Raw genomic sequence first — 26,477 nt, forward strand, 5'->3', positions numbered from 1 at the left:
CAGCTCTCTGGAAAAAGGAACTTTTCCCCTGTGGTGTAGACCCTTTTTATTTTTATTCAACCACAAGAGGTCTCCAAATTATAGAATAAATGTTACTGTGTTAGTGGCTACTTCAGAGAGGTGTGTTTGTGTTACTTACAGCTGTGGATGTGTGTAGGTACTGAGAGACCATCTCTCTTTTAATGGTAATGTCCTTCTGCCTCAGTGGTCGCTGTTTCTCCTCGTTCAGGTTCATATCCACCTGGAGAGAGTCATAAGTGGGAGTGCACAATTGGTATACACTTTAGTAAATTAAATTTATACTCAAATGCTGAGCGAGCACACAGATCCACACAAATTCGAGATCCCAGTAAAGCATTCTACTGCTTTACTTTCAAACATATATGAGGGTGAACAAGTTATTACAATGTTCTTAGTGTATCATGTTTAAAGTTTAAAATACACATAAAATGAAATCTGTTTCAGGCAGTGATGAAGTGCAGGGGTGATTTACTTTAACAGTTGTGATTATACAATACATGTGCTCACCAGCATCTGCTCAAAGAGCTCCAGAATGTATTCATCAGGGTGGTCCTGCAGCATGGCCGACTGTGCTGGGATCTCATACTGAGCAGCAGACGAGTGTCTGTTGCTAAGAGTACTGGGCTTCTCCTTCTCTTTCTTTATCCGCATGCTTGTGAATCGTTCCAGCTGCCATACAAACAAAAGGCCAGGAGTCCACATACATATGTCAGAGTACCATTAAAATTCAGACCATTAAAAAACTACATACAGACACTATTTGCAGCTTTTATTATATACGACTACATATAATCTCTCTTTATGCATCATCTACTGCAGAGATCAACAATTCCAGACCTTTGATCCAGATTCCATTTTACAATGGCCGGCTGGTGTTGTGCTATACCTGAACAGGCCGTTACATTAGCATTTGCTGCTACGGCATCATAAAAGCCAGCCATTTTAAAATCCCATCCTGGAACGTGCATCCAAGGTCCGGATTTGATGGCCTCTGGTCTACTGCAAAGATTTAGTGCCAGCCACATATCTAACACAAACACTCCTAACTCAAGAACTAAAATAGGAGCATTGAGTATATTCAGCAAAGACAGTGCAGTTTATAATTTCCAAAAATCGTGCCCAGGTCTTCAAGTGATGCATGATGCAAAACCAGGATTAAAAAAAAAAGGATTCACAGATTTACCAACAGGTGGCATTACAGCATCAAATTACATATGAACCAGCTAAAGAAGTAGCAGACACAGAGTTATTCTTAAATATCATAAAACTCTCCAGTTCAATACTTAAATCTAAGCCTAAATTTCAATCCAAGCACATACATCTTTAGGCCACAATTCTACAGTTTAGAGATATGAAGCATATCGGGCATTCAAGGTTTTGTTGTTCTTGTTATGCAACACAATTCCAATGCAGAAGCAAACAAATTCACACAGCACAGGACATCAAGAAAGTTAGCAAAGTGTGTTACCATGCTTTTCAACATGGGGATATGTAATAAAGTAATAAACATATGTCCAAAAATCAAGACATGCATTCTAAAAGGGTTTTTTCTTCTTTTGTAGTTAACCAATTAATAGAAATACTCCAGCTCAGAGAAATCATGTAACTAAGAGCATTGTCAATTAAAGTGTTTAAACACTGATAACCTGTCTTAACACTGAGGCTGAGAGAGGTATTCAAAGGACAGAGAAGCATTGTTTCTTGTCTAGCTTCAGATTCACTCACAGCATTTCCAAAACTTTCAGAATGCAGCTCAATCACTGGTTATTCTAAGGGGCTTAAAAACAAAGAGGAGACAAGTTTCGACACATTAGGGCTGCCAGACTACGCAGCTATTTGTGCACAGCTGAGACTGAGGGGATGACATTAGACAGAGATGTGCATGTAGAAGTTGAGATGAAAGGTAATGAAAACAACTAAAGGGCAGTGCTGTTACAGAGTGCTGTTACGGAGACACCAACAGGGTTAAGACAGTTAGTCATAGAACGTATGCACATACACGCACAACAAAGTGTATGCACGCCTGTGAGGACACAGTCACCTACCTCATCAGGAAAGAGTCGTTTGAAAGTCTGCGCGAAGAAGGAGAGAAGGTGGGGAAAAAGATCAAATAAATCACTCAATAATACTAAATAAAAATTATATGCATCATTTTATTAGTTACAAAAATAATTACAAAAAATAAGTATGCAATATCACCATGCTAATATACAACAATGTTTTAAAAAGGGACTGGGAAGATTAATACCAATTCATTATACTATTTAAATGGCACATTTATTTTGCAAGGAGAGAGAAATATATACAGATTAGTAGGGAAACAAACAAATATCCATTGTAATGTCGTAAAACACCCACAAGGGGGCAGGAGAGCCCAGTAAATAGGTATGGGCCAGGCAGCACAAATTCTGTACTATGCAGTAAATTCTCCCCATTATCTCACTTCCTGGAGGTTAATAAAAATTTCCGAAGAATGTAAAAGTGTGTGTACAAAATATAAAAAAATAAAAATAAAAAAAATAACAACAGGCTACTGCACTACTATATAATTCCATTACAAAGCACACAATTTGTGACAGGACGTCTAATTTGTGTCATCAAACACACAACTGACCCGAGTCATGAACACCTTTATGACCCACTGGACTTCAGCATTTACATCCATCATTTTCTCCTTGGTTCAAATATCCTGCCCATTTTTTGTGCTTGTGGTTTTACCCAACCTAAACGTCTAGCTTTTTCTCAGATTCAGAGACTCATGAATCTTGCATTAACATGTTTCATATCCAGACTGTGTTTTTATATTCTTTGAAGGGATTCACTTTTCTGTTTTCACTGAGATGCATCCTCAGTGAGCCTGTGGAGATCTGATCTTAATTTTCCACACAAAGAAGCTGACTGATATATGAAGTTCCTGTTTTACTTCCTGAAACCTGCTGTTTCTCACAAGCTATTACCACCGTGGTGCATACAGTCAAATACAGTAATACCTGCTAACAGTGCTGGGCGATATGAGCGCAAATCAATATCACGATTCATAGTACATTCCACCACGATTACTGAATGATTATTGTGTTTTTGTATTTTTTATCCTCATAGTTCAGTGACTCCATTCACAGGTGCGTATGATGCCAGATATTGATCTTATTTTGTGGGAAAGGGCAGCCGCTGCTCTTCAGAAAAATGACCCAACTGTGAATGACCGGATAAGAATGCTTCATTGGTTTGTTTAAACCTGTCTTTCATGTGGTTCAAATCGCCCAAAAGCCATGTGTATATGTACGCATATGTATTTATATCACCAGGAGAGAGAACAGGGCTGTGGCCAAATCTGCTGCAAGGAAGATCACGTGGACAATGTTGCACATTTAGCGAGTCCGTATGTGAAGGCGACATTGTGCAACTACCCTAAATTTGCAGTATAGTTACACAATAATTATAGATATTCCTGTGTAAGTAAATCATATTTCCTGTGATTAATTACCAGTGATAAATTGTTGGTTTCTTGCAGTACCAATTTTCCAAAAGCATTTTTGAGAGGCCCCTTGTCAGCAGCACTAAGTGCTTGCAGACTTGAAGCCATGGCATGATGACATTAAGCACTTCAGTGAATATAACAGGATGTAATAATATGAAGTCTGTGAGACAAGATTTCAAGAGTCTGGAGTCCAGACATTGGGATGCGGGTATTTGCTTTTCATCTTTACAGGCTCTCAACCTACATGTGTCCTATCAAACAACCACCAGTACAAGACTCTTCTGCACTCAGGCCTTGAAGGAAATTTACATAATATTCTTACACCAACTACTTCTGAATGAATAATACATTTATCAGTCTGATCAAAGACACAGGGAAGGTGTATAAAACCACAACTGGCAAAACCAACACAACTTGTCAGTCATGGATATACATTAATATGTTATGTTCCGTTCTACACATCCTCGTTCATCTTTAGGTTTTTTCCCACCAGATTGTATCCCCTTTTTGATGCAAAGCATGGAACCGTCCAGTAGTTCAACTCACTCACGACTAGCTTAAAATTCTTCACAAATAGGCATCGCTCGCTTATGGTACCTACTGCTCCACAAGGGGCTTCTAATAAGCTCTTTGCATCAGAGACACACATCCCTGATTTTGCACTTTTAAAATCACTATTGTAGAAGTGCCATAAACAGACATATTCCACAGCATTTAACAGTATATTAAAAACATTAAAAATCCATCTAAAGATTTGAAATGTACAATTACTTTTAAAAAGAAAAACAAACGCTACAAGTTGTAATATCTGCAAAGCCACCAATATGAAAATATCTGAGCAACATTTACATGCAGTTAATTTGATCTTGCTTTAATTAAACTGGGAGCTATTACACTGTAGGGATAGAGAGAGAGAGAGAGAGAGAGAGAGAGATAGATACAGAAAAGTGATAGGAGAGATAATGTGACGTCACTGCTGTCCTAGCCAGAAGGCTGAGTAATTCAAGTCCATTTACTTGGGGTCTACCGGTGACCCGTTCGTCTTTCAGATTTGCCTGGGAATCACATTGTGTAACAGGTAACACTTACCTGTTCAATTCGCTCAATAAACACTGAGGAAATGCACTGGCAGTCCAGTATTCTCATTCACTTGAGAATTTAAGTTGTTAAAAACACTGGGACATGCTAATCATGCTTATAAAACCTGGGGTTCCATAATTTCCAATAAAACAAGGATCAGTAGCTCCCAAAGTAAAGGGTTTAAAATAAATAAAAATATATATTAAAAAAAAAAAAAAAGAAAGTAACGATAATAATAGACACCCCACTCTGGTGGCCCACTGAGCTGTCACTTGCTTTATCAGGGCTTTACTGCCTTAGGCAGGCTCTGCCAGATTTTAAATCCCTGTCCCTGGACTCTGATCTTGTGAGAGATCTTGCTCCTGTCATATATAGTGAAGGCAGGTGGTATGAATTTACAGAGGCTTCAAAACAATAAACAAAATAAAACCTACTTTTTTACAACTGCCTTAGAAATAACACCAGTCCCATTCTGTAGATTACAGTTTTCACTTTCCAGCAGATAAGTCAGATAAAGTGAACGCCCTTTTCCCAAAACACAAGCAATTAACCACAGAAAGGCCAAAAGAAATGCTGGTAAAATGGTGCCTGCTGTGTTACTAAAAGGGTAAACAGAAACAGAAAGCTGGCATGCTTATAAATTAACAAAAGCATTTTGTAAACAACAATGAAATGTCAATAGCATTATTAGTATTGGGTTCAATTAAAAATTGTGTTTCAGTTTATATTTACTAGAATATATCAAAATCTGTTACATTAATCAGACATTTAGTTAGATTTTAAAGACAAGGTGAATGCCTTCAATGTATCAAGAGTAGACTCCCAGGGGGTGAGAAGCATTGACTATATAAAACTCTCTTTGTAGTCTGTACTTTAGCCAGGTATTTGAAAATCAATGTACTGTGGAAAGTGATCAGATCATATCCAAAGGAAAGCAGGGTATGCTTACAGCGCAACAAAATCCACACACTCTTTATAGGCAATCACACTGACACACCCATCCACATGTAAACAGACCCCTTGACAAAGCATCATCTCATAATAGACACATACACACAAAATCCTGGTAAGTTAATTGCAGCATTCCACAACAGAGACAGCTAATTATGCTGCACTCAGCAGAGGAATATTACTTAACCTACCATACTTGGATTTTCCAAAGACGTTAAGACCTTACTAATCTTTCCAGAGAGAGCAAGAGTGAGTGACTGAATAAAACATGTCAGCATGCAGTCTTTTCTCTATGTGATATATGTGCATTACTGTGCTGATGATAAAGAGGCAATTACATGCCTGACAGACAGGAAATGACTGCCAGTCAATACACAGAGCTTTTCCTTGCTATCACTCAGACTTTCACAGAGTTAAGAGACTGCTCCCCTGACTGTAAAACACACACTAGAACAGACCAGATGGGCAAGGCTAATTTGGGATAATCAGACAGGAAACAGGGAATACACACACCAAAAACAGCTGGTGTAATATCTCAATATGAATACTGAATTATTTCAAAAGTGGCCTAGGCACAATGCCTGTGTTGTATGGAAAAATATGCAAAATTGGCAACTAAGTTTCATCAAATGCTGCAGAACAATTTTAAGTCTATTAGGTCTACAATAGCATTGCAAGGCCTTTATATTCTGGTGTATGTATATAAAAAATTCTCATGACTCGACTCAAACTCTTCAACAACCACGTTAAAAATAAGCAGCTGTGCATCATCTCTAAGCTACGTTGGAATATCTGTATTTGCTAGAAAAAAAAAATACAAAAATAAACATTTCTGAAATGCTTTAAAATGTACAAAATAATCCAATCCATAGAACGTGACAGGAGTGAAAGTAAATCTGGAATTCTGGACATAAAGCACATTCAAGTGAAAAGTCTCTCTTTGGGTTATTTAAGTAGCATTTTAATCAAGAGACAAACTTATTTACCAGAGCTTCCACTGTCTGCAGAAACACACAAACTTATTAAAGCCCAGTATTGAAACTCAAATGTGTCAGACTGAATCGGTCAGATATCTGTGTTCATTTTGAAGCTTTCAGAAGCACTCAACTTTTACTCCAGTCAAAAACTCCACTTTCTACAGGAAAAATGCAACCAGACAGATTGCAGTCAGCTAACAGATGTGGCTGTTTACATGTGTTGATTATATGATTGTGTTGAAACTGACTAAATTTGTCAGCAGAAGGGGGCTGCAAAATAAGAACAAAGCGCTAGTACTGGAATTATTTTGCTATAGGCTGTGCTAGCAGTACACCTGATAGTCATCACACAAACAATCATATATAACCATTTATAGAGTATTACTAAAGACAGGCCTGTACTAGTGTGGCTAAAATATTTCACTTTTTTTGTTGTTGTTGTTGAACACAGAGCAAATAACCTGAAGCTGTGAGTGTTTGAGGCTCACAAAATAAAATGTAGACAAACACACACAACACATTTAGAAATATAATTTGTAAATTGCAGCCAATTATCTGTATGGCAAAGGCAACGATGTCAACAACGACTAAAGGACACCGTGCAGCCTCCACTCTGAGTGTGTTTTAAACAGCAAAGTAACACAAAGACCCTGATCATTTTTACATTAATAACTTAGGATTAGTGATTTTTGAAGAATTGTAATTCACATTGATTCCTTTTGGTCAAGGATACAAGAGAGAGAGGAATGAGAGAGAAAGAGGGAGAAGGGAGAGTGAAAGAGGGAGGAGAGAGGGAAAGAGAGGGAGAAGGGAGGAGAGAGAGGGAGAGAGGATGAGAGATGAGAGAAAAGTGGGAGAGATATAACAAGAGAATTTGAGTAAGACACAGCAAGAGAATTGAAGTGATGTCACCAGTTAGGCCGGAACAGACACTCCCTCATAAGTGGCAAGACACTTCCTGTGCTGTTTTTACAGGAAGTCTGTTTTCTAACAGGTTTACGATTCCACTTTAACAATCTCTTGAACAGAACAGTCACAGCATTTAAACCATGCAGCCAACACTGACCTTATTCATTTGAGGTAATTACCTGTTAATAGGGTATTATTGTAAGTATTAAATCCTCAACAACAACAACAACATTAGGGTTGCTATTTAAGGAAAGTTGATTAAATTGCAGTCAATGATTAATCATCACACAAATAATTTATATTTATAATATAAGTGAATTTATTTGATCAATCTAATGCAAAAAATATAGGAGCCAAATTGTGTAATCAGCCATCTTAATTTAGGATATTAATTTTGGTCAGCATAAATAATTACAGTCAGCTCTAACAATTGAAATTATACATTATTGCAATAACTGTGACATGCCCAAGAAAAATGTACAATAACAGAATGGAAGAGGTATAAAGAGAGAGAAAGAAAGAAAGAGGAAAAGTATATATTTCAGATGAAAGCTTAAAACTATAGTGAGAGCAGTCATGTGTGCGCGCGTGAGAGAGAGTGAGTGACAAACACACCACAGAAGGTGCCTGCTTCTAAGCAGGAAGGCCTTTATGCTAAATGAGGCTGTTTCCTCTGAGTGTGCTCTCTCTCTCTCTCTCTCTCTCTCTTTCTCTCTCTCTCTCAAAAGCATGGTCAGCCTTTACAGATTACGCTTCATTGCACAGAGAGGACCAGTTTCATGCATGATTGGCCTCCTGCCTCAAGCTTCTCTTTCTCTCTCCCACAGACACACACATGCGCGCGCGCGCACACACACACACACACAGACAGACACACACACACACAGACACACACAAAAACAAGAGAGTCAGTCCCAGTCAGATCAGTTTTACTTGAGAAATCTTTGTAAGGCCTCGGATAATGGGTGATGAGAGCAGAATGCTATTTTAATCAAAATTAAACAACTCAAAACCATTACATCTACGACAGGTCCTCACCCAGTAACCCCAGAGACAGACAGACAGAGACACAGAGAGAGAGAGAGAGACACAGAGAGAGAGAGTGTAGTTAAGGGGGTTACCCATACAGTGATATCTAACGGGGTTATTCCAGACAATAAATGCCACAGCTACAACAATGACCCGTCTCTCTTGGTGACAGAATGCATTTGTGTGTGTATGAGTACATGAGCATTGCATAGCAACAAAGTATTTGCATATCCAGGATATCAAATCATTAATCATAACCGTATGATAAGACTACAGTTAGGCCTATGCTGGTAAGAGAATTATGTTATTTGGATTACTACTCAGAAAATCAATAGGGTGAATGCTTATACAGAGATGCAGTTTTAAATTGTTATTACCACTTAGATAACTGCATGTTTTCTACTTGTAATTTTGCAATGGTCCCTCATATTTAATCATTAGGGTTGCAAAGGGGGGGAGGGGACTTTCCATGGGAACTTTACATTTTGGAATATTTCCAAAGTTCCTGAGCTAAACTCTCCATGGAAATTTTGGGAACTTTGAGAATTAATGGAAATGTATTGGAATTAATACAAAATACTGGGTAATTTAAAGGAACTATATCATACACTATCCTCGATGTACTTTTCTTTTATCAACAGCAGACATGAAGGCGTAACAGTACAAAGGATATCTATGACACAGTTAAGCGCAAGCAGAACTTTATAAATGCTTAATTCTTTCACTGAACAATCAAAAGTTCAACCAGAAAATAATCAAAAGATCACAACTCCTTCCCCCCACCCACCTCCTCAAAAAAGTGCTATTCAAAATGTAAAACAAAGCAGCCTTCCTTCCTTCTTAAAAACAAGGATCAAATTTAACATCAAATGAAATAAAGGTATTTTCCCACAAGATTCTCATGTCTGGCCTCTGCATGCTCTGCATTTTTGTTTCAATAGTTTCAGGCTTCTTTCTGAACTGCTGTACCCTGCATGTTCAAATAAATAATTAACACAGCATTGTCTGTGTGCATTGTGCCAATATCGGCCTCTTGTGCTAACATATCGGCCGATGCCGATTATATAAAAATCGACAAAAAATAAAATAAAAAAATCAGCCCGATTAATCGGCCGGCCGATATATCGGTTGATCACTATCCTGAAACCAAAAATGACTCTTTCAACCACCTGGTCGACCTATCACAACACCAACTGAGTATTGATTGAGTACACCTGCATTAGACCCTTTATTAACTCTCACCTTCCAAATGTCCTTTGCGAAGTATCGTCCCCGTTCACAGAGCGTACCGAGCATTTTGTCTATCTGTATTTTCTGGTTTTGATCTATAGTTTTCTTGACTATGGTTTTGCCTCTCCCTTTTTGGACTTTGATACTCTTACTGGTTTCGACTATTAGGACTGCCTCTAGTGTTTACGACTGTGTTTTGCCTACGTGTTCCTGTTTGTTAGTGTGTTTACCCTTTGCGTGTTCAAGACTACTCTGTTGGATTGCCCTTATAGTTAATAAACACTTTAGCCTCTTCTGCGCGTGTCTGTTCTAGTCTGAGAGCGTTACAATAGCAAGCAACTGTTAGATTACACCTTGATTTAATAGTTGCTTAAATTTTCTATTGGCTATTCAACTGTTTTGGTATCATATCTAATTAGTTTAGCCAAGAATATGCTTCAGTATATTTTTTCCAACTATATGGAATTTTCACACCTTTAGTTTTGAATATTCCCATTTCATTCCCATTAATTACTCGTTAATTCTCATGCTAAATTTCTCAACTTTGAAAATTCCTAGATTATATATAAAGTGTTATTAATCTATTTAGAATAATGCAGAATAACAAATGTCAATTTAAATTTTGCTGTGTAGGGCTATAGAGTCAGATTTTGTATTGTCTGATGCCAAATTGTACATGAGCACTTGTTCATAACAAGTAAGCTATTCTTCCACAAAACCCAAACCTTATTTAATGGTCAATGTGTATCGGCTGTATGTAATTGTACTATTATGACCATATTTGACCATATTGTCACAATCCAAGGAAAAACATGTATCTCCATTTTTCTATCATTAGTTTACTACATCAATTGAACACAGCAGCTTAGAAATGGAGCAATAGAAATCCTCCATTATTACTTAAAATAAACTATTTTTATATCAACTTCCATTCAATGTTAAGATTTACTTACTTACAATGTTAAGAATATACATGATTTTCTTTGGAAAGCAACGATATGTTGTTGTGTAAGATATTACCAAAATATGATCCTACTTCACACAAACTTGATGACACACTGATTAAAATGAACAAAAACTGAAAATAATTAAAGAGTGCATAAAAAAACCTTATATATGAATCTATACTGTTACACAGGTCAGCTCAAAACGTAGCCATCCACAAGCCAATAAATAAAGCCCCCCAACATATTGATCTTATACCATTTGAGTGGACAAAATGTGTAGGTGCCACCTCAGCATTATCTGCAAAGGTTTTGGCTTTGAAAATTCTACTACATTAATGTTATTCTACCCAGGGAAACGGAAAAGGAAGTTGATTCACAGACTCAATCACGCACTTCAGTAATGCCCAAAGAGTGCTGCACTGTACAAGTGCGTCAGAATGTGTGTGTGTTATTAAATTCTTGAAAAGAAAACAAAGAACCAAAAGAACCCAGAGCTTCAACATAATGCTGGGCCCCACTCACTCTAAACAAGAGCCACTCTATGTGAGCAAAGTACTGTGACATCATGAAGGCGTGCATTATTCTTTAAAGCCCACTGTTTTAAACGAGAACTGTGCAAGTGATGGGTTTTCATGGATGGATGGATGAATGAATGGATGGATAGATGAAGCGAGCGAGAGAGCTGGGCGATATGAGCACAAATAAATATCACAATTAACTTTATATTTTACCATGATTAACAACGGTTATTTCTTCTTCTTATTTTTTTTTTTTTTGACAGGCCCAGGTCAGTGAGGAGGCTTGTACTATAAATATGCTCCAGTATTAAAGTCTGGATTTTTTTTTTCTAATTGCTAGGAGCTTGTTCCTCACTTTTTTATTGAGCACTGTATATATTTGGTGCATGTATTAATTAAAGTCAAAACATAGCACGTCCAAACCACAGAAGCTGTGTTTTTCTCTGGTACAAGCTGCTCGATTCGCTTGGTCTGCCTCAACGTTTAGGTTGCTTCCATGTGGCAGATAGGGGCAGAATCAGAATGTGTGTGTGTGTTTTCTCTTTAGCATTAATCATTTTAATTATCACTTTGAAACTCTTGTCTGTTTTTTTCCTCTGAGAGAAAGTGCTTAATACAAGCCCATCTTTGGATTATTTATTTCCCGCTCATTCTTTTCATTTCCACATTCAGTTTTAAAATAGTTCTCCATTCAGATTCTTGCCTTAGGTTATAAGAGCATTCAAAAGTCAGCTGCTAAATGACTTGTCACACTCTTGTTCACACTAGGTGACAAAATGACCAGTCATTTCCTATGAGAGCCAGCAATTTGTGGCACCTCCTTCACAGCAGGCGGCCAGCAACATGGCAGCTGAGCAACAAGCAAGAGATTGAGTTGAGGTTTCCTCAAATTTATTAAAAAAAAAAAAAAAAAAAAAAAAAAAGGGAGGGCCTGGAGATGCTACAAAAAAAATAAAATAAAATCAACGTTTTGGACTAATCAAAGAAAGGTCTACACACTGTACACTAACCAAAGGCAACGTCTCAAGCTGCCCTGAAGCAGGAAGCCAGGAGTGACTGTCGTCTTCTACTACTACTACTAGGTTGATGTTCTCTGGGCTTAAAAGAAGAATTCAAAACACACAGGGGCAGAGCTGTTTGTGTCATGTTTCTGCAGATGAACAGTGGTCGACAGCCCTAGAACAAGAATGACTGTGGTGAAGTAATATCGTGTCTTCTAAGTTGCAGAAACGTGACAACAAATATCTTTGCGTGTGTTTTTGAATAACGGTTGGGCAGGAAACATTCTTAGCGTGGTTGGTAATGTGTGTGGGGTTTCACAATTCTACACAGTCATCACACATGTCGTACTGTCATGGTGTCAGCCCCTATTTGTTAACTGACAAAGACTTCCATAATACCACAGGAACACTTCACGTCAGAATGTGCACACATTTGCAAACAGACTGAGACATCCACACACACTTAATATTCTGCTGCATATGCTGGCAGTCTTGCAAGTCTGTTGTTGAAACAAAGACACTTATTGAACGCAGCTCAAATAACAGATCTCTCCAAATTCTCAGCGTAAACAAAGGCCATGTCCCATGTTATTGGGTGTCCTCTACGTTCTGGCTTTTCAGAGGTCACTCACAAACCTATTAATTAGTGTTTAATTCACATTCAGTCAGCTGAGCACACACAAACATGCTCACAAGCCAACACATGCACATCCAACACATCAAACAACCACAGACTTAAGAACAGAGGCGGTCATGCTGTGAAACATGCATTTAAAATCTGTATCACATGCCATTTTCACCAATCACACAGCCACCTACTGCCTCTCTTATCTCATTAAATAATCCACCCAGGAGAAGACCAGAACAGACTTTGAACAAACAAGAATCTTATGTCACTTACCAAACATCAAATACTCAAATATCCTGCTCACACTGTAGAGAGACCTTCAGGAATGTTTTTTGCCTTGAAATTGTGTTTCAGATCATATCAAATGTTTGCTTTTTTTCAACTTGACTTTGGACATAGTTGCATAATGTAAACTCTCCACCAACTTTATTCTAACTTTCCATTCCTCCTTAAATGACACAACACTGTACGGCTACTGCTGTTTCTGAACCATTTAAAGTGGAACGTAGCTGCAACTAGGGCTGTCGCTGTGAAAGAATACACTCCTCACTGTCACCTGGAACCAGCCTGAACTGTTCCTTTTGAGGTTGCTCCATGATGCTGTGCTGGTGGAGTCAGCTGGGCTTCGATAACTTGATAGATGCTAGATGAGACCTCAAATTCTCCTTTCATTGTTTTACAGCGACTTTTCTGGAACAGATTTTGCACATTGACTGTCTCTTCCGTTGCATTTGGTTGAAAGTCAAAATGCTCCCAAACTGTTGAAGTTGCCTTTGGTTTTGTGGTTTGCTGCCATTGTGTCCATTTCATAAAATGAAAGATTGACACTCAGCCGTTCAGCTGCAGCAGTTCAGAAAAAAAAATTACACTCCTAACCTTGTTTTATGAATTTATTTAACATAGGACTAAAACCGATTACACCATATGTACCAAAGTAATTCAACACACCACCTAATCACTGAACTCTGGTGTTTCATTCAGTCCTATTGACACGTGTACAAACTTAAACATATCCGTACACTCTGCCTTTATAAACATTTGTGAAAGAAGAGGTTGTTCTAAAGAGCTCTGTGAAAAAGAGGCCACTAATACAACAAATCAGTTTGTGAAATTTTCATGATGCGCCACTGGAGACAAATCTGCACAGCAGGCAGGTCAGTCAAGCGCGCACACTGTTTACTAAGATGTTTATGTAGCGTTTACAGAATGGGGCCTGGAATTTCCTTGCTGAAATAACCATAGACTTCCCAGACAAATACACCATCTTGACAGCTGCACATCTCTCTATAAACCCAATGTTCGTCTCCACATCAATGGAAACTTCTAACATATGCAAGTGAACCATTCTACAGTCACAGATGCACCCTGCATTCCATGAGAGATTTTTGCTTTTCCAACTATCGCTGATAACAGTCCAGATGGTACCTTTCATCATTATCAAGGAATGCAGAACATCCATTTTTAATGAAAACAACCCACTGACCAGAGAACACAGCGTGGGCACATTTTACCATATTATAGAATATTTTAAGATTCAAATGCATACTGAATATAATGTGAAATATTCACTCTTATTTTGCTTCTGTCCCTATATTTGGAGTGTTTATCTTCACAAAAATGAACATACCACAGATCCATTATTGTGCTTTACAAAAACATACAGAACGGAATATATTTCAATTGCACCAGCACAAAAACGCTAGCGAATGCACACACACCTGCTTATCTGCTGTACTGTGCAGGGCAGTAGTAGATTAGTTGTAATCATACAAGGGAAAATGTGAGAGTCAAACTGCATGACTGACAAGCTAATCCTGCCTAATCCACTGCTACAACACACATACACAGACACACACTATCCTCTCAACAGTAACTTGAGTCTCCTGTCTGCTTGTATGCTGCATTAAGATTTAATCCATAACATCATCAGCATAACTGATAAATACTGACATGGAGACTTGTAAACTCCACAATGAAACACAATGCAAATAGAAGAGGCAGGTTATATGGTAAGTGTTTAGAGAGAAAGACACAGAGGAGTCTCACTAAATATTCAAGACTTGGCACCCTTATCTCTTCTATTACAATCCATGTTCAGGTGGACTCTCAGGTGGATTTGATCTTCTAATTGCACATGCTTGTTCACTTCAGCTCAAGTGCTCAGTGTCAATAAAGCGAAGGAGACACGTGAATATAAACTTTTTTTTAAAGACTCAAATTAAGCTGATAGATATTAATAACAGTTCTATGAAAGTAGAAAGGACAGTACAGAAGCATTTTCACTAGTAGACTTCCTGACTCCACTGTGCACGCATGCGCGCTCGCGCACACACACACAGTAAATCAGTAGGGCAGATAATCCATTAAACACATTCTGCTCATTAGAGCCGAGAGACATTACACAGCACAACCTGCATAGAAACACAAGGCAACATTTCAGTGGTTATCAACACCTGACAGATGATCCATGGATAGACCAACTGAAACTTGGTATGTTTTCTGTCAGCCGTTCTATACATAATATAAATTGTGAAAGATTGGTGGAAGACCATGTGATAAAGCATGCTCCATCACCATATTAAGGTGCGGTGGGTTGGAGTAAACTCTATGGCTAGGGTTGGGGCGACAGATCTGGAAGTTTGGAAAGAGCTTGGCTGCACAAGGAATAGAAAAAGAGCTATCATCCATGCGAACACACTATTTTCCAAATTTTAGAAATGGAGATTTGGGTGTAAGATGCTGAACTATATTCAAATTAAAACTTAATTTTTTATATTTTCAAAGATAAAAGCACTACTATAGTAACAGCACTACTTTTTTTTTTTTATGTCTAATGAAACACCATAACGTTTGTTTCACTTCTTTCCCCTCTCACTTTCTCTTCAGTGGTAGTAGCAGTGATGGAGTAATAATTACCGAGGGAGGCACAGACAGAATCAAAGGAAATGGGCTGCAGGAACAAACTGGTACCAGAAATATTTTTAAAATTATGACACATCAGGGGTCTCAGTATGTCAGACAGCAAGTGAGTGAGAGTGTGAGAGAGAGAGGGGAAAAAAAAGCTACAATAAGGGTATTTTCCTGCAATTTGTACAGACAGGACAATGTAACAGAGTCATTCTTAAACACTGCATGACACAGTATGGGTGTAACAATCAACCCAGAGGGAGCATGATACCTCATTATTCCAAGCGTGCAGCACAGTACTGTTTTTCTCTGTAAGCTCAAGGCCTAACAAGAATAAAGTGCAATTGATATGTAATCAAACACACACATATATATCGTATTCTACCTACATGTGCCAAGAGTGTGCCAGGTTATTTGTACCATCAGCATCAAAAGATCAGGGGAAACTTACAAAACATCAAGATTCTCCAGTTTCACCAAATTATCAGTTGTTTTTCATTTCTAACAGCTTAAAACAATATCAGTTAACTTTAGCAAAATTCAGCATGAATAAATGTCACTATCCCAGTTACAAAGCCTTCTGGCCTTATCCTGATAGTATAAACAAACATCATTTGTTGAGAAAAAAAAAAAAAAGGGACAGCTGCAGCAAACAAATGCATCAGGACCATCACAATCAATCCTGTGTTATTTTTTAAGAAAAATAGTCAACAAACTGTATCCATGATTAAATTTTTTTTTTTATTCAGTATGATATTAAATTGTTTAGTAATATTTTCCAAAGTGCTCATACACCTAGGTCTGAGTGATTAATGCAAAATGACTGCAATAAGTATCATGATAGAAAACCATCAATAACATTAAAAAAACAATGATAGAACTTTCAAAGGTTTCACCAAAACACATTCATTGTGGAAAGCACCTTACAAATACAAAATATTTAGCTTTATGAACACAGCCCAAGCGTGCTACCCTGGCTCTTAAACAGCTCATCAGGTTCCTATATAATGGACAATGTTATGAGTGATAACTTGTGCTATCTAGCCAAGTAGAAGACTAACAAGAGCAACAACATAAACATAGACTTTACTATACAGTCTCCTGACAGACTTATTCAACATCATTTCAGTTTCAATGGCCCTCATTGTGTTTACACATGGAAATTACATGGAATGTGTTACATTCTTGGAAATTCTTAAATTTCCCCTGGGGATCAATAAAGTATCTATCTATCTGTGTAGTTACGTGAAGAGCCGGCATGGTGGAGATGCATGTTTTAAGAACAAACCCATGGAAAGGGATTTAATTTAAAATACTAGTTTATTTTATAACTGTGACAATGTTATAACAATTACAAGTAAAGATTGGAATAAAATTGTCTAATACATGGTACATAAAAAAAAACATAATTTGACTTGTTTTGAAAGTGCCTTATCTGTGGGAGAGATAGCGGTCAAACCTGGCTGACAAGATATATTTGGTCAACTGTTGCTTAGATGCAGCCAATGGAGACCTAGCAACATACAACTAAAACATAAACAGTGTTCTCAATGTTCAGGAACAAATGCCTAATCATGCCTCTCTCTGTATTCTGTGCTTGTGTGTCTTGTCCCCACTCTTGCTCTCTGTAAAGAAGGCACCATCCACACATATTTGGATAATTCTGAATGCGGAAAGTTGTATTATCATCAATCCCAAATCACTCCATATTCCCCATGTAGTGCACTGGGCAAATCATAAAAGTACTGAATCTAGATGTTAATAGTGCAATATATATTTCTATTATCTTTTGAACAAGATGAAGCAGTTACAGAATAAAAATGAATCAGCAACACCATCCTGTTTTAAAGAATAGGAACAATCAACATGCAATGTGTGTATAGAAGGCCAGAGCTTGTTCCAGACACAGAGCAGTACACACATCTAACTGAGCAAACAGTGCTGCCAAAGACGTTTGCATCTTTTTAACATTTAATTTATTCCTTTTTCTGAACTCCTGAACTGAGATTGCATAACTGATTGAGACATTCAGCTTTATTCAAACAGTAAACACGTCTTATGGATGTATGACAGAGAATGTGTATATTTATTATATAACACGGTGTAAATGACCACGTTCAACCCCACTGCATTCTTCTTTCACAGATGAGCCCCTTATATTAAGTCAAGAAACATGCATTATTAATATCATGGTGATTTTTGTTTATCCTCAATGTATATTGCAGAGAAAGGACTGTTGCAAAGTAATTTCCCCTCCAATATCATGCAGCGCTAGTTTGTAGTTTGGTTTAGCTGACAGCACCTGAGTGGCTGTGCTCCTTGAACTGAATTCAGGAAGCAACAAGAAAACCATGACTAAACCACAAGGCAATCTCAGCTTTTTTGTACCTCGAACACTTGTCTCACTCTGAACTCATTACGTGTTACTGATATTAGACACTAACCTTAGCTGCTTTCTTCATAACCTGAAATAACCCAACAAAGGTATACCGTCGGCTAGTGCTGTTTCATTATAATTTTCTTCACTATTTAACATTGTTGCTTGTGCTCTTTTATTTCCTCTGTGTCTTTTCCTAACAGCTGCACCTCAAGAGTATTTTTGCATTAAACTAACCCATGTTCAAAAGCTTCAAATCCATCTTATGAACAGTTGTATGCAAGACCTGTTATTGAATGTTGCTAATTACAGATGCTCTGCGTTGCAGATGCTGAAGCCTCCTCTACAGCATGCCAACAGTAAAGTCACAAAAGCAAAAACACTCTTCCCAAATACTCATCACACTCTTTTGTGATCGGTTGAATAGTCCTGTCACAATTTTAAATAATTGCCCAAGCAATGTTATGTGAAAAGACAACAATTATTTAAGCCAAACAAAATGATGTACTCGAGTGGTTAACTTTCAAAATCATATGTTTGTTGCAACAATCAATGCAAACTGGTGCATAGTTATCCATTCATTTGAGGAAAATTAAAGAAAATGCATGAAGAAAACATGTTAACGCAATTTCTAGTTCTATATTTGGTGCTATATTATTTTTAGATCAGAGCAAGAAGAATTGTTTGGTTATCAGAAAACAAGTTGTGTTTCTTGTAAGTTGGGCTTTAAAGCTAAAATGCCACTATTGTGACATATCTACAGGTGAATGCAAAAGAGAAACTCAAGACAGTCTAGAATATAACCAGTTTAAAAAAAAAAAAAACTGGTTATACAGTACATAATGTCGTTGAGTTTGATTACTATGTAAATCTTCATAAAACCCTAAGAGGAACTGACCAAAAATGAATTCATTCATGGTCTGTAACGGCTCCAGTTCAGGGTCGAGGTGGCTCCAGAGACTACCCAGAACCACCGTGCCACCCTGACCAAACATTTAATAATATATATTTTTTTAATAATGTTTACACCAGAACACCTGAAAAAATTGAAAAAATAAAAATGGGACCGCATGAAAAAAAGCAAACAATGTTGCAACAGGTCTGTTACACAGTAATGCCAAAAATCAATATCCTCAGGCACTCGTTTATCCAGTTGTGCTTCTAAATTATGCAGTTGCTTGCATAAATGCTGTCAATAGTCCATACGAGCAACCCACCTTGGGTAACTCAAAGAATTTACTTTCATCTGAGTGTACTGTGAATATGAAAAAAAAAAATGAAATCCTTAAAAATGTACCGTGTACTATAACATTATCATACATACACACACACACATTTGCATGTTTGTCACTCTTAAAAGATTTCAGATCATCAATCAAATTTAAATATTAATCCAAGACTACACAAGTAAACACAAAATGCAGTTTTTAAATGAAGGTTTTTATTATTAAGGGAGGGAAAAAATCCAAACCTACATGGCCCTGTGTGAAAAAGTGTTTGCCCCCAAAGTTAAAACTTAACTGGTTTATCACACCTGAGTTCAATTTCTCTAGCCACACCCAGGAGTGATTACTGGCACATCTGTTCTCAATCAAGAAATAACTTAAATAGGACCTGCCTGACAAAGTGAAGTAGACCAAACGATCCTCAAAAGATAGACATCATGCTAACGTCCAAAGATATTTAGGAACAAATGAGAAAGAAAGTAATTGAGATCTATCAGTCTGGAAAAGGTAATTCTATAAGAACAGGGCATTTCTATAGTTTTGGGACTCCAGTGAACCACAGTGAGAGCAATTATCCACAAATGGTGAAAACATGGAACAGTGGTGAACCTTCCAAGGAGTGGCCGGCCGACCGAAATTATCCCAAGAGCGCAGCGATGACTCATCCAAGAGGTCACGATAGACCCCACAACAACATCCAAAGAACTGCAGGCCTCACTTAAGATCATGATCTTCGTGTTCATGACTCCACCATAAGAAGGAGACTAGGCAAAAATGGCCCGCATGGCAGAGTGCCAAGATGAAAACCACTGCTGAGCAAAAAGAACATCAAGGCTCATCTCAATTTTGCCAGAATACGTCTTGATGATCCTCAAGACTTTTGGGAAAATACTCTGTGGACTGACGAGACAAAAGTTGAACATTTTGGAAGGTGTGTGTCCCATTACATCTGGTGTAAAAGTAACACCGCATTTCAGAAAAAAAGCGTCATATCTACAGTAAAATTTGGCCGGGGGAAGTGTGATGGTCTGGGGCTGTTTTGCTGTTTCAGGACCTGGAAGACTTGCTGTGATAAATGGAACCATGAAATCCGCTGTCCTCAAGCTGAAACCAACTTAGGTTCTGCAGCAGGACAATGATCCAAAACAGACAACAAGTCCTCTTCTGAATGGCTGAAGAAAAACAAAGTGAAGACTTGGAGTGGCCTAGTCAAAGTCCTGACCTGAATCCTATTGAGATGCTGTGGCATGACCTTAAAAAGGCGGTTCATGTTCAAAATCCCTCCAATGTGTCTGAATTTCAAAAATTCTGCAAAGATGAGTGGGCCAAAGTTCCTCCATAGCACTGTGCTTATTGCTGCTAAGAGTGGCCCAACCAGTTATTAGGTTTAGGGGCAAACACTTCTTCACACAGGGCCACGTAGCTTCGGATTTTCTTTTTCCTCCCTTAAAAATAAAAACCTTCATTTAAAAACTGCTTTTTGTGTTTACTTGTGTCGTCTTTGACTAATAATTAAATTTGTTTGATCATTTGAAACATTTAAGCGTGACAAACATGCAAAAAAAGTAAGAAATCATAAAGGGGGACAATACATACATCACACCACTGTATATATGTGTATACACACACCGCCAAAAACCATTCAGACCATTTATAGATATAAATTCTATCTGCTTTTACAAACAGCTATCATTTTACACAGCCTAGATGCAGTCAAAATAGAAACTGGGACATCCCATTGAATATTCAAGCCTTAGAATGCACAATCAAGCATGTCAGATTAATAAGGCAGTGCAGTCTTATAAATATCTACCCTGTGTACTACTTGCTACAGACAAAGAAAATTACTCAGAGAGGGCACAGAGGGTTTAGACATGACTTAACTGTTTTGTCTGAAAACAGAATAAAATGCCAGTCACAAGGGGAAGAGTTTATCTAAGTGCTCCATCAATATCTGTTCTCATCAGTCTGGGGATGTTATGGTCCTAACCTATGGGATTAGAGGAAAATAACTGAAGCAGGATGCTGAAGGACATGTATTTTGTCATCAAGAAACTGATTTAAACCATGACCTTCAACACTGGCTCACTCCCCTGACAAAATCTGATCCACATACACAACACAAAGATACCTTCTGTACATACATTTGACCTTTCACCCTTTTAAAGAAACATGTAAGTAAACAAAGTGTGTGAGAATTTCTGTGTAAAGGCAAGTTTACATGTTACCTCCTGCTACCTCCTTAATCTTAGAAGGTACCACAGGTACGGGTCAAACTAAATTCTAGACACTAGACATGAAACAGTTACTGGTTTCACTGTAAACCACAGTCCAGGCGACAGTGTGATATAAATGGGCCTCAGCGATGACCAACGCATGACTTGTGACAAGGTGATAAAACTTTGCACAACAAAACATTTCCAGCAGCACTTGTGCAGATATGAAAAAACTTGCCACAACTATAACTTATGGTTTTTCACTAAATATACTTTGCAGCAGCCTCAACTTCAGAATTTCTTTAAATGTCATGAAATCCTCATGACCAATTTAGTCACATCACAACACACAATCCTTTTCAGAAACACTGAACTCCAGGCATAAGCTCACAGAGGAAAACTCCGGAGTCATGGCCATTTTAGTCCACAGTAGGTGATACAGCCACACACTTCTACACACACAAACACACCTCTCGACAGGAATGCAGCCTTTTTAAAATGTATGTCATGTTCCTTAATGCTGTGTTTTTTTTAAATGACCGTTGTTTGTCATGGCAAACTAATAATAACTTACACCTTTTGAAGCTCCATCTGCTGCTATAACACACTAATAATATTTCCTGGACTGTAAAAACCATGAACTGTTAGAGGAAGAACCTAATTACAACACAGCCAATGTTAGATTTCCTCTGCTCTTTACAGGAGCACGACGTGTGAGGGTGGGCTGTAAACTGGGAAACTATCACTGAAAGGGTGTGCATTATAATTTGCATGATCTCTACATTAATAAAACATGTAACATCTGCCTTTGCACTTATAGTTTACCCAATGTCTTTTTTCCCCAATAAATAGTTCTCCAGAGTCATCTACTTTGCCTTTAAGAGTGATCATGCCTGTCACAGCAATGAAGATTCTAGCTGAACAATTATCAAAGTATCTACCATCATTTAAACTAGGTCAGGAATTTCCCTACTGTAAAAAGCAACTGTCTGAGGAGTGACAAACAATCCAGGATAGCTGTCACAAAGTCATTTACGACAAATAAGCCACAGTTCATTCTGATTGATTAAGGCTACTTTTGCATTATCTAGAAAAAGTGACACAAATCAGATTTCTGACGTTTTAAATTTTGATTTGAGTAACTTTCTTATGTGGTCCTAGATAGGGTTGTCATAACCAGCAGAGACATGCAGGATGTGTTACAAACAGTGCTATGCTTCCTATATAGCGCACTGTGATTGAAATTACAGTTTCTATTACAATAACAGAAGGGGTATGTTGAGGGGTGATGGCTGAAAAAGAATACTCTTAAAATTTCTCTCAGTATTTTGAGAAGATGTATGTCTACACCAGCCTTGGACAATAAGATTCAGCCTGCTGGGCCAGATACACTACTGCACCTGGTCCTGCAAAGGCCACACTAATATTGGTTCCAACTCTGAAGCAAAGCACCTGGCTTAACTAATGAGCTCACCTCCTTATCAAAGGTGGCCTCAATCGTGAAGGCAGGTGTCACTGAGGCAAATACCAACACACAACACGCTTCCTGACAGGACATGCAGGGGACTATTCTGTTTACCTGCTGTACTCTGCCAGTGGACTGGCCTTTAACTCCAAATAAATTGCTAGTAAGCCTATGTTTTTGTGATTTTTTTTAGTCTTGTGTGTGGATATACAAGCCCTATTCTTAGACAAGTATAGCCTAATAATACTAGGCCATCAAAAAACTGACAAAACATTGAGTTCTTAAGTTTAGTGTCTTGAAATTTACAGCAAGAATCTGCTTTGATATGCTACAGCACAACACGGTTTTTGCACAAGCGTCAGGCCTATACTTCTGGGTGTGGTTTATGGGTCAAGGACACTGTCAAAGAAATGCCATTACAAAAGGATCAGATTTGCTTTAACGTACTTAATCATCAGTTTGACAAGTGTGTAAGATAACTGATATTTGACATCAGTATGGTTTATTTTTCCTACACTTGTAAGCATATATTTTTAAGCATTCCATGCAGCACTGTGCTAAAGCAGGTATATCATCAAAGATAAAGATGCAGCATGTGTAATATCCACAGCCTTTCCTCAGGATGGTGGAGGGGTTTCATTTGAAGGAGATGTCAAAACACCAGGTGTGTTTGTGACTATGGTAACCTTTGGCGGGTGTATATCAGTTTTCTTTGGATGAGGAGATGAGGAGATAGGATAACACATCCAGTGCTGTCATCCATAGAGGCTGAACTGCCTTGCCTGAGTCACTGCTCCCAGACTATGATGTAACATACTTCCCTTTTCCAAGAGTAGCCACAAATACAGTCCTCCAGAGAGGTTTACAGCTGGTTTAAACTACATGTACACCCCACACTGAACTATTTTGTGCCACGGCATGAGAAAGTGGAACCGTGCCAAGTGATTTTAAAAGTAGAGACTTCTAATGTTTTGCAGACCTTAACACTTGTTACATTTAAACAAACAAACATAATGAGTGAGGAACTGAATTCACAAAAACATGATTATAGTATGAAAAATTAAGCGTTAACCCATCTCAGTGAGTTCATTTAGCACACCATTAGCTTAGCCATGGTTAATTTAACTGTGCTAATGGTGTGAATGTGTAAACAGCATAACAATAATATTCTTTACATTATAATATGTTTTAAAAATAAATGAGTTATTTTAAAATGTTTATTACATATAAATCTAATAAAGTGTGGTTGCGGTGGTCTGGACCAGGCAAAAACAGAGGGCAATGGATATGTTTTATGGTGGTTTTAAGTTGTTTTTCTGGAACAGGAGACACAAGTTGCCATGGGTGATTTATTTACAGTCAAACTCTCTTCTGTCATTCTTTAAGTAAAATGTTAGTTAGCTACAGACTGCAGACCTATGATAAAAATGACCCCCATAACATTAATCATAATCCTTAAACAAAGCCAAGCTGGTGGTAGTCAATCAGAAACCCACTGTAAATGAAAGGGTTACAGCTCTGGCCGTTACGCCTCTGGGGTCCGGCCCACTGGATATGAGTCAAACCCAAAACTGGCCCACCACACTTCACACTACTCTTACTTCCTCATTAGCGAAGTCAGAGCACGTAGCTCTCTACACCGCGCTCAAACCCTCCCAAAGTCGTTACAAAATACTTGCGTTGCAACAAGTACGAGTATGTTTGGAAGCCAATGGGCTCCCCGTGGGATTTAGCCGGCTACAGCCTTAACCTAGCCGCTGCAATCTGTGCTCGTTTCGGAGGAATCACGACAACAGGACTGTAGTTACAGCACCTAGTGCAGCGGGGAGTAAACAGCTCCAACAGGACAGTCTCGGTAACCTGTGGAGGACAAAAACACTGTTTTAAAGCACTGGTGAGAGGAGGAAGGAGGAGAACTTACAAATTTCTTCTTCTCGTTTCCCTCCTCGTAGGTCTTCTTGGGCTTTTTCTCTTTGCCGCTTTTCGAAGCAGCTGCAGCTGAATTCCCAGAGTTAGGGGGATCCATGGTGAAGCTAATCCAGAAATGAAAGTAGTATCCAATGCTCCACACCCGAGAACTGGGTGTCTTACCCTCCTAGAGATGTTAGTTTAAGTTATTTTGTCCTCCTTCTTGCTCCGGATGACTTGCTCTGCTCTTCTCCCGAGGCCTGAACACACACACACACACACACACACACACTCAGTGCTCAGTCACCCCCACATAAAGAGGGGAAAAGCGAGGGAAATTTGAACGGGAGCCCCTAAAACCCGCGCAGGACTGCTCTCCTGTTCAACACCGCTCGCTAAAGTTGCGCACAAAGTCGAAATAAACGCAAACGGTGTCCTTGAAACGCTTTAAACTGTCGTCTAAAAAAGCCTATCACTCAACTTTGGCTACCGTTTACGACAGACTCCTTGAGGTTACAGCTGCAGCGACAGACAGTGCTGTCCGTTGACCCTCAGTTCGCCTACTTCTACCTTTTCCTAACCCCAAAACGCTCCCCAAACCTCACCAGTCCTGTACGGTCACATCCACGGGGCGGTAATTTCACCGGCGGAGGACATTTCTCAACTTTATTGCCGTAAGAAAGTTTCCTGAGGCGACCGTGTTTACTGAAGAACTCGTCTCTTCCTGTCTCTCTCTCTCTCTCGCGCGCGCTCTCTCTCTCTCTGTGGCAGGTTAGCAACGCGTGAGCGGGGCGGGGCTACGGCTCGAGGGCCTCACCTGAGGTAGCGCAGCTGTTTTTGTTTGTGTTTAACATTTATATTTTTTAACGTCATATTTTTCCCCCTCAACTTATATAACTTTACACTTCATACATGTTCTATAACATTGTCTGTATATCTTCACATGCCGCCTTTAAAACATTCGTCATGATTTAACTGCACTGTACCGAACACTTCTCCAGCTTTTAGGAAAATAAAGGTTGATTAATTCATACCTTAAGTGGATAGATCCAAAGTCAACTTTTCCCTTTTATTATCATTTGTAGACATTTTTGCCGGCATTATTTACTAAAGCGCTCCACCTTGTGTAGAGAAGAGGAACAACAGCCTGAGCTCCAGGTTCAAAAGGGCAAGGCCCAGAAATATTGTGAAGAATTAGTCTTAAAAATACTTCACAAATGCGTAAACGTTAATCCACAAATTAAAACACAGGTCTGCAGATGGTACAAATACAGTTACATTCATAAATACGTGTTTTTGGGTTTCATAGATATATCATAATTTTATGTGTAAATAAATACTTTAGTTTAAATTTACTTTGAGTATATCTGTAAAGTCAAAGTCTTGAATTTAAAATGTATTTGTAAATTACTGAGGGGGGGGGCACGGTGGTGCAGCAGGTAGTGTCACAGTCACACAGCCAAAGGGACCTGGAGGTTGTGGGTTCAAGTCCCACTCCGGGTGACTGTCTGTGAGGTGTGTTCTCCCTGTGTCCGCATGGGTTTCCTCCCTCAGTCCAAAAGCACACGTTGGTAGGTGGATTGGTGACTCAAAAGTGTCCGTAGGTGTG

The 26,477-nt window shown here is 38.5% G+C and overlaps 1 protein-coding gene across 1 annotated transcript in view; it reads right to left on the reverse strand.

Moving 5' to 3' along the window:
• Positions 1 to 25,605, reverse strand: part of LOC136694994 (protein diaphanous homolog 1) — a 47,476-nt gene extending 21,871 nt beyond the window's left edge. The window contains exons 1-5 of the mRNA XM_066668806.1: positions 25,474 to 25,605; positions 24,882 to 25,128; positions 2,067 to 2,093; positions 529 to 690; positions 140 to 241 (exon numbers count right to left, since the gene is read on the reverse strand). Of these exons, the coding sequence (XP_066524903.1) occupies positions 140 to 241; positions 529 to 690; positions 2,067 to 2,093; positions 24,882 to 24,986 (396 nt within the window). The 5' untranslated portion in view covers positions 24,987 to 25,128; positions 25,474 to 25,605. The remainder of the gene's footprint in view (positions 1 to 139; positions 242 to 528; positions 691 to 2,066; positions 2,094 to 24,881; positions 25,129 to 25,473) is intronic.
• Between the last annotated feature and the right edge of the window lie 872 nt (positions 25,606 to 26,477).

Source organism: Hoplias malabaricus, chromosome 4 (assembly GCF_029633855.1).
Source record: "Hoplias malabaricus isolate fHopMal1 chromosome 4, fHopMal1.hap1, whole genome shotgun sequence".
NCBI classification, from domain to species: domain Eukaryota; kingdom Metazoa; phylum Chordata; class Actinopteri; order Characiformes; family Erythrinidae; genus Hoplias; species Hoplias malabaricus.